General features: G+C 43.2%; 1 protein-coding gene across 6 annotated transcripts in view; it reads left to right on the top strand.

Moving 5' to 3' along the window:
- Positions 1-14,181, top strand: part of SLC25A26 (solute carrier family 25 member 26) — a 146,496-nt gene that overhangs the window by 127,893 nt on the left and 4,422 nt on the right. For 3 of the 6 annotated variants that reach the window (XM_070359691.1, XM_070359689.1, XM_005890958.3), the window contains 3 exons: positions 5,862-5,931; positions 11,970-12,034; positions 13,011-13,084. In XM_070359691.1, coding sequence (XP_070215792.1) covers positions 5,862-5,931; positions 11,970-12,034; positions 13,011-13,084 — 209 coding nt within the window. The remainder of the gene's footprint in view (positions 1-5,861; positions 5,932-11,969; positions 12,035-13,010; positions 13,085-14,181) is intronic. The other 3 variants (XM_070359690.1, XM_070359688.1, XM_070359687.1) reach the window with 1 other exon arrangement.

The raw sequence follows: 14,181 nt of genomic DNA, 5'->3' as shown, positions 1-14,181 counted from the left end.
CCATTGAGTTGATGCCAGCCAACCATCTCATGCTCTGTCGTCCCCTTCTCCTCCTGCCTTCATTTTTTCCCAGCATCAGAGTCTTTTCCAGTGAGTCATCTCTTTGCATCAGGTAGCCAAAAAATATTAGAGCTTCAGCTTCAGCATCAGTCCTTCAAATGAGTATTCAGGTTTGATTTCCTTAAGAATTGACTGGTTTGATCTCCTTGCTGTGCAAGGGACTCTCAAGGGTCTTCTCCAGACCACAGTTCGAAGGCTTCCATTCTTTGGCCACTTAGGCATTCCATTCTTTTGGCATTGTTATTGTCTGTTTCTCACATCCATACATGACTACTGGAAAAAGCATGGCTTTGATGCTATGGACCTTTGTCAGCAAAGTAATATCTCTGTTTTTTAATATGCTGTCTAGGATTGTCATAGCTCTTCTTCCAAGGAGCAAGCGTCTTTTAATTTCATGGCTGCAGTCATCGTCCACAGTGATTTTGGAGCCCAAGAAGATAAAGTCTCTCACTGTTTCCACTGTTTCCCCATCTATTTCCCATGAAGTGATGGGACCAGATGCCATGATCTTTGTTTTCTGAATGTTGAGTTTTAAGCCAGATTTTTCACTCTCCTCTTTCACCCTCATCAAGAGGCTCTGTAGTCCCTCTTCCGTTGCTGCATTAGGGTGAGTTCATTTACCTGAGGTTATTGATATATCTCCCAGCAGTCTTGATTTCAGCTTGTGCTTCATCCAGCCTGGCATTTTGCACGATGCACTCTGCAGATAAGTTAAAGAAGCAGGGTGACATATACAGCCTTGATGTACTCCTTTCCCAATTTGGAAGCAGTCTGTTGTTCCATGTTCAGTTCTAACTGTTGCTTTTTGACCTGCATACAGATTTCTCAGGAGACAGGTCAGGTGGTCTGGTATTCCTATCTCTTGAAGAATTTTCAGTTTATTGTGATCTCTGCAGTCAAAGGCTTTAGCATTGTCCGAAATAGATGTTCTGGAATTCTCTTTTTCTGTGACCAAAGGATGTTGGCAATTTGATCTGTGGTTCCTCTACCTTTTCTAAATCCAGCTTGTACATCTGGAAGTTCTTCATTCACATACTGTTGAAGCCTAGGTTGAAGGATTTTGAGATGCTAGCATGTGAAATGAGTGCAATTGTGTGGTAGTTTGAACATCTTTGGCTTTGCACTTCTCAGGAATTGGAACGAAAACTGACCTTTTCCAGTCCTGTGGCCACTGCTGAGTTTTCCAAATTTGCTGGTATATTGAATGCAGCACTTTCACAGCATCATCTTTTAGTATTTGAAATAGCTCAGCTGGAATTCCATCACCTCCACTAGCTTTGTTCATAGTGATGCTTCCTAAGGCCCACGTGACTTCGCACTTCAGGATGTCTGGCTCTAGGTGAGTGATCACACCATCATGGTTATCTGGGTTGTGAAGATCTTCTTTGTACAGTTTTTCTGGGTAGTCTTGTCACCTCTTCTTAATGTCTTCTGCTTCTGTTAGGCCCATAGTTTCCGTTCTTTATTGTTCCCTTGGTATCTCTTAATATTCTTAAAGGGATCTCTAGTCTTTCGTATTCTGTTGTTTTCCTCTATTTCTTTGCATTGTTCGCTTTAAAAGACTTTATCTCTGCTTGCTATTCTCTGGAACTGTGCATTCAGATGGGTATATCTTTCCTTTTCATCCTTTGCCTTTCAGTTCTCTTCTTTTCTCAGCTATTTGTAAGGCCTCCTCAGGCAACCATTTTGCCTTTTTGCATCTTTTTCTTGGGGATGGTTTTGATCACCACGTCCTGTGCAGTGTTTGGAACATTCGTCTATAGTTCTTTGGGCACTCTATCAGATCTAATCCCTTGAATCTATTTGTCACTTCCACTTCCATTATGATTATGTATAATCATAATGGATTTGATTTAGGTCATACCTGAAGAACCTAGTGGTTTTCCTTACATTCTTCAATTTAAGTCTGAATTTTGCAATAAGGAGTTCATGATCTGAGCCACAGTCAGCAGCTGGTCTTATTTTTGCTGACTGTATGGGGCTTCTCCATCTATACAGTCTCCCATCTGTATGGCTACAAAGAATATAATCAATCTGATTTCAGTATTGACCATCTGGTGATGTCCATGTGTAGAGTTGTCTCTTGTGTTGTTGGAAGAGGGTGTTTGCTGTGACCAGTGCGTTCTCTTGGCAAAACTCAGTCAGCCTTTGCCTTGCTTCATTTTGTACTCTAAGGCCAAACTTGCCCGTTACTCCAGGTGAAATCTCTTGACTTCCTGCTTTTGCATTCCAATCCCCTATGATGAAAAGAACATCTTTTTTTGGTGTTAGTTCTAGAAGGTCTTGTAGGTCATCATAAAACCATTCAACTTCAGCTTCTTTGGCATTAGTGTTTGGGGCCTAGACTTGAATTATGTGATATTGAATGATTTGCCTTGGAAATAAACAGAGGTCATTGTGTCATTTTTGAGTTGGCACCCAGGTACTGCATTTCAGACTCTCTTGTTGATTATGAGGACTAGTCCATTTCTTCTAAGAGATTCTTGCCTACAGTCATAGATATAATGGTCATTTGAATTGAATTCACCCATTCCAGTCCATTTCACTGGTTGCTAAAATGTTGATGGTTCACTCTTTCCATCTCCTTTTTGACCACATCCAATTTACCTTGTTTCATGGACCTAACATTGCAGGTAGACAGTATTGTTCTTGACAGCATTAGACTTCACTTTCACCACCAGACACATCCACAGCTGGGCATTGTTTCCCCTTTGGCTCAGCATCTTTGTTCCTTCTGGAGTTGGAGAGTCAGACACAACTTAGCAACTACACAGCAATGTTCCATTCTATATATGTACCACATCTTTATCTGTGGATGGACATTTAAGTTGCTTCCAGGTCTTTAGCTATTGTAAGCAGCGCTACAGTGAACATTGGGTTGCATATGTTGTTTTGAATCATGGGTTTCTCAGAGTGTATGCCCAGTAGTGGGATTGCTGGTAGTTCTGGTTTTAACTTTTTAAGGAACCTCCATACTCTTCTCCATAGTGGCTGTATGAATTTACATTCCCACCAGTATTGCAAGAGGGTTCCCTTTTCACCATATCCTCTGCAGCACTTAGGGATTTGTAGATTTTTAATCTTGAAGTTAAGTTTATTTGTTTAATTATATTTTCAGTTTATGAGTCTTTTTGCTGCGAGTGGTCTTTGTCTAATCGCAGTGAGCAGGGGCTGCTCTTCACGGCACATGGGCTTCTCGTGGTGGTGGCCTCTCTTGCTGGGATCATAGCTTCTAGGTGCACAGGCTTCACTATTTGCAGAGCTCTGGCTGAGCAGTTGTGGCGCACGGGCTTAGTTGCTCCAAGGCATGTGGGAGGCAGACCCATGTACTCTGCACTGGGAGGGGTTTCTTAACCACTGTATCACCATGGAAGTCCGGGTTCGTAGATTTTTTGATGATGGCTATTTGGTGGTATCCCATTGTAATTTGACTTGCATTTCTCTAATAATGAGCAATGGTGAGCATCTTTTCATGTTCGTTGACCATCCATATGTCTTCTTTGGAAAAATTTCTGTTTAGGCTTTGTGCCCATTTATTGATTGGGTTATTATTATTATTATTATTTTTGATATAGAGCTGAATGAACTCCTGTATTTTGGAGATTAATCCTTTGTCTGTTCCTTCATTTGCAAATATTTTCTCCCACTCTGAGGGTTGTCTTTTCATCTTGTTGATGGTTTCCTTTGCTCTGCAAAAGCTTTGAAGTTTAAATAGGTCCCATTTGTTAGTTGTGGTATATTTGATCATCTGTGAAAATGTCACACCACCATTGACAGGATATTATATATACCATTCTAACCATTGTAATGAATATATTTAAGAGGTCTTATTTCTAATATTCTTTGTCCTTATTGCGGTACTTGCCTTTATGCTAGAGACCCTAAGCAGTTCAGTAAGGCAAGAAAAATAAAAGGCAGTAATTAAGAAAGAACTGTCAAAACTCAGTAATTACAAAACAGACAACCCAATAAAAATGTGCAAAACATTTGAACAGACACTTCATAAAGAAGATATTTTATGGATGGTAAAAAAAATAGTACATGAAAAGGAGCTCAGCATTATTAGGGGAATATATATTGAAAGCACAATGAAATACTACCGCATATGAATTAAAATGGTAAAATATTAAAAATACTGACAATACCAGATATTGGAAAAGATGTAAAGAAACTGGTCTAAATGTAAAATGGTACAACGGTTTCTAAAACAATTAGATTCTTAAAAAGTATACCTACATCCATCTGCCATGCGGTTCAGTTATTTCACTCCTAGGTATTTTTCCAAGAGAAATGAAGGCATGTGTCCATATGAAGTCATAAATATAAACATTCATAACAGTTTTAGTAGTAGTAGCTCCAAACTGGAGAAATGGCAGAGGTCCATCAACAGGCAGATGCGCATAGACAAATAGTGATCCATCTACATGATGGACTGTTATTTTTAACCAATAAAAAGGAACAATGACTGACACCCACAGTAACACGAGCAGATCATACAAAAAATCTGAAGGAAAGAATTTGTGTTAAAAAATTAATTTATAATTACATTTCTAGAAAATTCCAGGAAAGGCAAACTAATCTATAGGGATCGATCAGATTGTTTAAGATTTGGTCAGGAGGGTAGGAAAGGGGGATGACCAAGGGACAACAAAGCTTTTTGGGTGATGGATATGTTCATTATCTTAATCATGGCGATGGTTTCATATGTATGTGTATCAGAAGTTACTGTATCACCTGCTTTAAATACATGGAGTTTATTGGGTATCATTTATACCTCAAGAAAGCTAAAAACAAAAATAAATAGTGTAGGCTCTGCCGTTAGAAAGTCTGGATAAAACAAGACTAGCAACAGGACCCGACTCTTAGGATTGTTATGAGGACTGTGGGTGGGTTTTTTTTTTTTTTGGTATGTTTGGTTGGTTTGGTTTTGGTTTTGGTTTGTTTTGTTTTTTAAAATATTTAGCTGTACTGGGGGGGTCTTTGTTGGGTCATGTGGAGATCTTTCCCGTGGATTGTCTAGTTGTGGCTTATGGGCTTAGTTACTCTGCAGCAGGTAGGATCTTAGTTCCCTGACTAGGGATCAAACCCATGTCCCCTGCAGTGCAAAGCAGATTCTTAACCACTGGATCACCAGGGAAGTCTCGGGTTTTGATATGTGTTCAGAGGCTGAACCAGGGCCTGACTCTCTTCACCACTTGAAATGACTGTATCTCATTTTCTAGTGTATCATAAACTCTCAGCAAGCAAGGCACCACACCCCTGCCATCATCTTGCCTAGTTTGAAACTCAGCATGAGTTTTATGTTACACATATTACACAGAGCGGTGTGAAAGCATTTTGAGGAACTTTACATTGTTTAGTAATAGAATCAGTATCCTTCAAACATGTACAGCATGGATAAAGACTGAAAACAGAACTGTGGAATTTGGTATACACTGCTTTGGACTAATTTGTGTATTATGGTATTTACATGTTTAGAATTATACGGGAAGTATTTTAAATGTTACATTGTCTTAAAGTTGTCTTTATTTTTATACTTATATATAAATGTGTGTGTATGTGTATCACACGTATTCCCTGAAAATGGTTTCCTTTGGGCACTCTAATGTCCCTGTCCCCCTGGTTTCTTTGACTTATTTTAGAAGGCCGTTAAGTCCTTGGGAAAATCACTTATGTCATCAGTGAGGAATGCCACCAAAATAGCTTCTCACTTAAGTTCCCATCCCCAGAGCTAACCCACAGGAGGTTCTGATAAATTCAAATATTTAATAACTTGTATTTTTCTTTCTCCTCTACCACAGGCCCTCTGGTCCTGGAGGCAAGATCATGTGGTGGATTCTTGGCAGTCAGCAGTCTGTGGAGCTTTTGCAGGTGCAAAGGATTATATTATACTGGGAAAGACCAAGAAGGGGGAGAAAAATGTGAAAATATTAACTATGCAAAAACAACATTCTTCAGAAATTCCACATTGTTTAGAAAAAGAGAGTTCCACTAGTTTGAGAAAAGAGTGTCTGGGTGGGTGTTGTGGGGGGAGGACCTCCGGCTAAAAAGGTGTCTGCCTGAAAGACAGCCAATTTGTTTTTGACAAATTTTTCGTTTTCTTTTTATTAAAGCCTTCACTCAGGCCCGTGGATTATCTTGAAGATAATGTAGCAAGGCCTCTCTGCGAAGAGCCGAGCTATGGGTGCAGGGCTCCCAGTGCAGCTGTCTGCCTCGAGCACTTCTTGGGGGGCTTCAGCGAATTCTGCAGGAGGCAGTGATTCACGGTCCGTGTGACATGTTTGACAGCCTCGTAGATTAACTAGTGTCAGGAGAGCAGAGGCTGCTCCACAACTTACCGAAGGCTAAACTGCACGGTGTAGAAAATACGGAGATCTAAACATCTGGGCGTTTTTCTAGACATTAAACAAAGAGTAGAGTGACAGTATGCAATGTCGTGCTATCCATCACATTGTCATACGCATTTTCCAGTGAGGTTTTAGGGAGGATGCAGAGACTGCAAAGAATTTAGTGAGTGAGAGGTGTAACAGTCTGAGAGAGAAAGGCATTTTGTTGTTGCAAATAAAGGTAAGTGAGAATTATAGTTGAAATACATTGAAATGGAGATTTGTCAGAAAACTATGAACTGCTGGTTTTGATGTAGACCCCATAAACTGACAGATACATGGGCTTAGGATACCAGCTTGAAAGAAAAAAATTCATTTCCAATTTAATGGTCGTTGGATGGACTTTTTGTTATAGTAATCAGGAAAACAGAAAACATACATTTTTATAGGATCCTGTAGTAATAATTGGATCCATCTGACTTGCAGAATTGATAATCCAGAATAAGACTATTGCCTGTAGATACGAAGCCAGCTCGGATTGATTATGATGGGCGATTGTTTCCACATGATCCATGTCCTTAGCTGTGTTAAGTGGGTAGGTGGTCTTCATTTGTTTGCCAGTGGTCAGGAGTCCTTACTCCCCGGGACCTATGAGGGTCTGTCTGTGGACCCCCTCTGGGGCCTGGGGGCAAAGTGAGCATTCTGGAAATTGAGTCATACTGGATAAGGAAGGCCACTTCTTAAAGTGAACATACTGTAAATTGTCCGTATGTTAAAACAAATGTATATTTTTTTCTGGTCTCTTTCTTTAAGGAGCTGATTCAAAGATGTACTTGCAGCTGTACCATTCCTCTTAAGGACATGTGTGTTCATTACGGTTCCTTTTTGTGAGAAATGTCGTATGATAGGCAGTAAGCATTTAGTTTAGTCAGAGGTGGCAGGAGGTGGGGATGCGGCAGAAGGGGGAGAAACTTGGTATCAGTGATCTCAGGGGTCTCGGCTGGCAGCTGCTTGAAGCAGGGTTTTGGTCCTGGCCAGAGATGGAGAACGGGTCACGGTGGTGAGAGCACCAAATCTTAGCCAGTAGACCAGTGGTCAGTGACAAGACCCTGGCTTTTCAACTTTGCAGAAGAAAATTCCCACAGAGATGAAAGGTGAAGTATTTATTAGGTGGAAAAAAGAGTACAGTATGCGTGGACAGGAACACCCAGGGGCAGACTTAGAGTCCCCGAGGCGTGCCCTCGGGGCAGCGTGAATTACTGTAATGAGGCATTTCTTCCAGCTTTCCTTTGGCCAGTCATTTTGGTTTGCCCGGTTCACAGCCCATATTTGGTGTATCTCAGGATTCTTCTGTGTGCGCGCACATGTCTGTTAGCCAAGATGGATTCTACTGCAGAGGTTTATGCGTGGAGCATCTCTTAACGTCACTCCCCTTTGATCTCCAAGACCTTTTCTGCACATTTGTGGTTGGGGAGGTCGCCTGACTTTGAGAATGAGAACTATGTGATCTGGGCAGGGCTCAGCCTCCATCCTGCGGCTGTCACCTTGGAGTTTCAGTCCACAGGGAGTGAGTCTCCGATCACTTTACCCTGAGTTGGGGAGAGGTGGGCAGTCTGCTTCCTGCATCACCAGCATCCACTGTCTGGGTCAGTGGGGAAACTGGGACCGGGGCAGCCAATGGATTCGCCCAGAGCTGCAGCCTCTAGTGCTGGCTGACCTGGCCGAGTCACAGAGCTGCAGACCTCTGTTCTGCCCGCAGCTGAGGAAGGAGACTTCGGGGCCTTGCCAGGCACCAGTTTCCTTACCTGTGACATAGAATCACCTGTCCCTCCAAGAAGAGGTTGTTGCTGGGATAGGTGATAGTGTGTGGTGGTCTTTAGTCGCTTAGTCATGTCTGACTCTTTTGTGACCCCATAGACTGTAGCCCGCCAGGCTCCTCTGTGCATGGGATTCTCCAGGCAAGAACACTAGAGCGGGTAGCCATGCCCTCCTCCAGGGGATCCTCCCGGCCTAGGGATAGAACACGTATCTGCTGCACTGGCAGGCAGATTCTTTGCCACTCAGCTACCTGGGAAGCCCCTGCATGGCGTGTTAGTGTTTGGTAATCTGTAGAACTACATTTAAGGAATTACTATTTCAGTAAAAACAGCTAACACCCAGGAAATGAAAAGATGTCATCATAGTAGTTCTTAATTGCATAGAGGGAAGAAAGCACATTAATAAATTTAGTATACCTAATCATTGCCTCTACTAGGGTATAGGTTTAAAAGCTCCTCTAAGACAAGTACCTTATTTTTTCAGCTGACGTCTGATAGGAATTTGCCCAAGGTCTGCAGAAAATTGTTAGTAGATGTACATGTCTTGAACAGAAGACAAAATTAAATAGGTTTCTTGTTTACATTCCTTGTTTTGAAATTTTAGTTGATACAAATATTGACCCTGAGGAACAAGGTTACTGTTTAAAAACCTTTCTAAAAGATTAGCATAATTGGAAAATACTTCACATTGTGGAAAAGTGATATTCTGTAAGAATTTGCTGCAAGATTGTGTACTACACGGTATAGAGACGTGAGTCACGACTTGTCACGTTGGGCAGCCCATAAGATCTGGCATGCTCATCCACTGCACTTCCAGATGTTTTCGCCTTACATGGCCATAAAGGCAATGATAAAACTTGCCCTTAAACCAGAAATCTCATTTCTCATTCCTGTGTGCTTTTCCAAGTTTAAGCTCATTAAATTATCATAGACAAAGCACTCTCTGGTCATTCTTGGAGCTGTTTGGTGCCCATGCTTGCTTTATGAACCACTTGGCACAAATATCCAAAAATGTCCCTTGAGATTGGAGGTGTTGATGGCTTGTCATGCTCAGAAATTCCCTTGGCCTCTGGTCAGGGGTTAAATTAGGGGGTGGGGGGGAATGAACTTTGGAACTGTTGCCAGCTTCCTCACTTCAAGTTAACTCCTAAACATAAAACCATTCAGTCTGCATAATTATGACATCTGCTGTAGTGACATTTGCTATCCTAATGTTCTTTGATTAATTTCCTGTAATGAACACTTACACGCTCTGGGAGAAGGAAGGAAAGCCATGACCTGAAATTCTGTAACAGGGTGAAGGATTATCTGGGTAACAACTGACAGGGCCCAGGACAGTCTAAAGAAACGGAAACACGTTTGTTGCCACTGTTGTTGCTGAAGCCCCGGTTGTTGGGGGCTCTCCGCTGGAGCAGCCTTCCCGCCCCCAGCTAGTGCGCGGCAGCCCCCGGCCGCTGTGCCCGCCCCACGCCCCAGCAGATGTGGGAGGGGACAGCTCCAGACGTACTGGAGGCAGGTGGCCCCTTTGGACGGGAGAGGACCCTGAGGACACGTGAGATGTTGTTTCGCTGTAAAAATCTAATTTCCCCTGAATCTGGTTCTTGGAAGCAGTTAGCCTAACATTAAGTACAAACGTATCTCTAGTGGAACACATAGAAAATTGTTTCACATGTGATTTGAACACTAAAAGTAGCCCGCAGTTGCTATACCAAATAATTATTTCCTGTCTAATACGTTAGTGTGTTCCTTGTATTTATTACCAGAGGTTTACAGTTCCCTTAAGTAAAATGTAGAAAATAACTACATTTTACCTGAAAATACAGCCCCGCTGCTCCCTCCCCATTATGACCGGTTATTCTATTACATGATCTTCACAAGTCCTTCTTACAGCCTCATAAAAAAAACACTGTGAGGTCTGTGAATTAAAGCAGTCTTTGATATTTGAAGACATTTAAATTGACATTAATAACTTTAATAAAATAAAGTTTCCTTCATGGTAGTAAAATTAGGACGTATTTCAGCATATGTGTTTTTGTCTCACTTTTCTTCATGTTACTTTCAGGAAACAAATCACTGGGAGAATATTGGCAGGCACCTACAGTAAAGGAATGGTGAACTTCACTAATGGCCAAAATAAGTTCAATTTACAGTATCCAAATTTAGTAGAAGACAAATACTTTTCAACATGAGTGATTTGTGAGAGCTTGAGTGGTCAGACTGATGATGTCCTTGTCAATTTTTAAGCCTTTTTTTAGTTGGTTTAGGTCAGTTTGAAACGTTTTCAAACAGGAAAATGGTTATGCACTTAGGAATTTAAACAACTGGACAAATTTGTGTTTGTCTTATTCCTATATCAAAGTCACTGTGTAATGAAATAGTACTGCTTTTGGAGCCAAGATACATGTGACTTTGAGTATCGAAGGCAGAGTAAATGGTTAAGTGGTTTAAAAAAATAGTAGCGTTTGAGGATTGAGTCCACAAAATTTTAAAAATATTTGCAGTTTAGCAGGTCTCTGAATTTCAGGCACCTTTTGAATTGGGAGGAAAACGTTTCACATTCATAACTCAGAGGTGGCTAAAGTAAAAGGCAGCCTAGTATATATACATGGTTCTGGTTTTACTCTTTAGCCCTAAGATTTGTGCCCTTCTGGGTGTATCTTTCAAGAAGTCAGCAGAATAATAAATAACATAATGTTACCAAATGGAGGAGGTTCGGTTTAATGATCTTATTTCAGCAACATATTTAGAAAGATATTTGGCAGAGATCAAATGACCTCCTTGTCCACACAACCCAGAACTTAGAGGGAGAGGCTGCTGTTTCTGGAGCATCCTTCACACATGTGTTATGTTCGCTCTTAGGAAACTGTCCAACCTCACTGTGGGTCATGGAAGCTGAATCTTTAGAAAACCCTTTTGGGCTTACTGATTCAGTCTTTTTTGGGACTTTGGGGGTCTGCAATATCTCTCTGTATCATATTGAATAAAATATTGATACCATGTACCATGATTTCTGTTAAAAAAAAAAGTCTTCCAGTTCCTCTGTCTATACATACAGACCCCTTTAAAATATGTGGATTCTTTTAAAGATCCAGTTGGCAGTCATGGAATTTAAATAAAGAGGACAGAGCCATAAGGAAGAGCTTGGGCTTGAATCAGGACTGACTCCAACAAGAAACGAGTTTAGAAATCTTGTTACTCTAGCTGTTCTGTTGACCAGAAGTCTGGAAATATAGAAAAAAGTACTCTCTTAACCGTTAAAAACCCAGCCATGTATACCAAAAGTCCCCACAGCAACACGTGTTTCCCTTTGCCAGTTTTGCCTCAGAGCAGAAACCACAGCAGCGTTTTGGAGTCAGATTAGAGAAGATAGGCCCGTGGAAGGCATGGACCCCTGAGACCCAGGGGGAGCAGCAGTGCCTCTCAGACGGGGCGGGGTCTGACCGCAGATTCCCCGGTGCGCACAGAGGTTTGCGAGCTGCTTCCCAAGAGAGCAAGATGCGTTGCGGGGCCTGTTTTTGAACTTGAGCATATAAAACGTTGTCCCGTCACCTCTCTGATGTGCAGTGAGACCCCACTGCCACGCGGCAGAGCGTGTGGGTAAAGATTGTGCACGTGTGCTTCCTATTCTGGAATCAGTCAAGTGGATGTAATGATACAGAAGTATTTTTGGCAGAGTTACGAGGAATTCTAGAATAAAAATTGTAAAATGCCATGTAACGTGGTGAACAATGCCTCGCTTGTGTGTGGCGTGTTTTTATGTGCACAGGTGGCTTTGCAGCTGCAGTCACCACGCCTCTGGACGTGGCCAAAACAAGAATCATGTTGGCAAAGGTAAGTGGTAAAATAATGTATCGGAGACACAACAGATGCTTGTCTCCGTTAGGGCCAGGGCTTATATGTATATACAGTGAACAAAGGTGGCGATAATACCTGTAAGTTAACAGCCTTACGCTGCCTGTTGAATCACGAATGGAACTGCCTTTGGACAAAGCACTATCCACAGGAATCACTGTCTTTTTGACATCATTGTCCTCCGTATTATGTGAACAGGTAGGGCTGGTAGGGCCTCTGGCTGGTAATACTGTTTTCAGAAACTCCCTGTTTTTACTGGTGACAGTCCTGAGGCTCAGAGAGTTGGCCTGCTTCATGCCAGGCAGCAAGTATGAGGCTCTGAACTTATATCATGCTTATTAAGCTTTCACCAGATGAATTAGGACAGTTTTCAGAACTGTTAACAAATGCCATGAAGAAAAATTATCTTAAAAAAAAACTGCATCAAGACTTCAGAGAAGTCCATGGAACATAGCTGAACCAAAACAATGACTGAAGGGTCATGCCCTGTGGAAAAGCGGAAGAAATAAAGACACAGTCGCAGTATGAAGCTTCACAGGGCAAAGCCAGTTTTAAGCTGAATGTAGTGTTCTTTATTAAATGTGTGCATTAGCCACTTAGAGAAGTTTCATAATACCATTATCCTGATTACTCCCCGTCCTTCTCAGATCAATTATACCGCTTCTCATTGGTTTCCTGGTTAGTAGTTGTATGTGAATTGTCTGGGGAAGCTCTGCTCGTTGGTTGATGGTGAGAGACCTCACCTGGAAAAGCTGCTTCGGGTGGGATTTGGGCCAGATCAGTGCTTGCTGGCGGCTTTGGATGTGAGGGCTTCTAGCCCAGTGAGAGCCAGGGAGCTGACTCCCGGGGACTCCCAGTCTGCCTGACGCTGTCCTAGGGGAGGGTGTTGGGGCGCCAGCTGTACGTGGTTGGGGAATTTTGTGAGCCGATGTCTTCGCTTTGTCTTTCCTTGCAGGCTGGTTCCAGCACCGCGAGCGGGAACGTCCTCTCTGCCCTGCACGCGGTTTGGCGGACACAGGGGCTGTCGGGGTAAGGCCTCCTTCTCTAGCCCAGCGCCAGGCACACCCATCCTTCTTCCTTCCGCTCGTCCTGATCGTAGGAGACGTCATGTCTGATGTTGCGTGTGTGAGGTGCTGTTACACAGTCGAGCTGACGCAGTGTTGCGGCCAGTGGGTCCCATCTCAGTGGCGGGCGATGTCCGTGTGTGTGGCCTCTGCCGGGTTCTGGGCTGCAGCAGTGAGAAGGCCAGTGTCCGCTTGTGTAAGGTAGGACCCGAGTGACGAAGGTAGCGTTGTTAGAAGAAAGCATTTGTGGTTTGGGACACTTTACCTATTATTAGTTATCACCTTCAACATAGCACAGTGCGTGACACCTCCCTTGAAGCCCACCGCTTTGTATCATCAGCCAAGTGCTTCATACTCTAGCGTGGTGTCCTGCAAAGCTCTCTTTAAAATGCTATTTCAGTAGTGCTTTTACAATATGCAAACCTGTCCAAGCGCTTCCCCGGTGGCTCAGCAGTAAAGAATCTGCCTGCAGTGCGGGAGACACAGGCTTGATCCCTGAGTTAGGAAGATCCTCTGGAGAAGAAGTGGCTACTCTCTCCAGTATTCTTGCCTGGGAAATCCCATGCACAGAGGAGCCTGGCAGGCTACAGTCCATGGGACAGAACCAAGCAACTAAGCACCAAAGCTGTCTACAGGTTGGGATCTATACAGATGGGTGATATCATGGTTCTCTCTGGAATCATCTCCAGGGATTTTCCTGAGAGCCCAGCCTCCGTTCAGGGAAGGTTGAAGGGAGCCTGGTCACAAGGCTGGTATGAAACAGCCAAGCCACAGTAGTGCCGCCACCTCGTCACAGAGCTGTGTCCATCGGTTATGTGGCTAGTTTTGTGTCCATTTGGCAGGTTTTGTTGCAGCTGGTTGAGTCTGGAAAGCCTGGTGCAGGTCAGCCAGGCCCAGGCGAGGGGCTTCTGCAGGAGAGCCCCGTCCTCTGTTCACAGCAGCTGGTGGTGTGGCCTCAGGGACTGTGCCTCCTCGCGGTGGGTGCTGTGCGTCCGAAGGACACGGGGTGTGGAGGCGAGGCCAGGCCACCCGAGGAGTGGGTGAGCCCGGGAGGGCAGGGCC

Source organism: Bos mutus, chromosome 22 (assembly GCF_027580195.1).
Source record: "Bos mutus isolate GX-2022 chromosome 22, NWIPB_WYAK_1.1, whole genome shotgun sequence".
Classification (NCBI taxonomy): Eukaryota; Metazoa; Chordata; class Mammalia; order Artiodactyla; family Bovidae; genus Bos; species Bos mutus.
The sequence above is the reverse complement of the archived record's forward strand: the minus strand, read 5'-3'. Positions and strand labels throughout refer to the sequence as shown.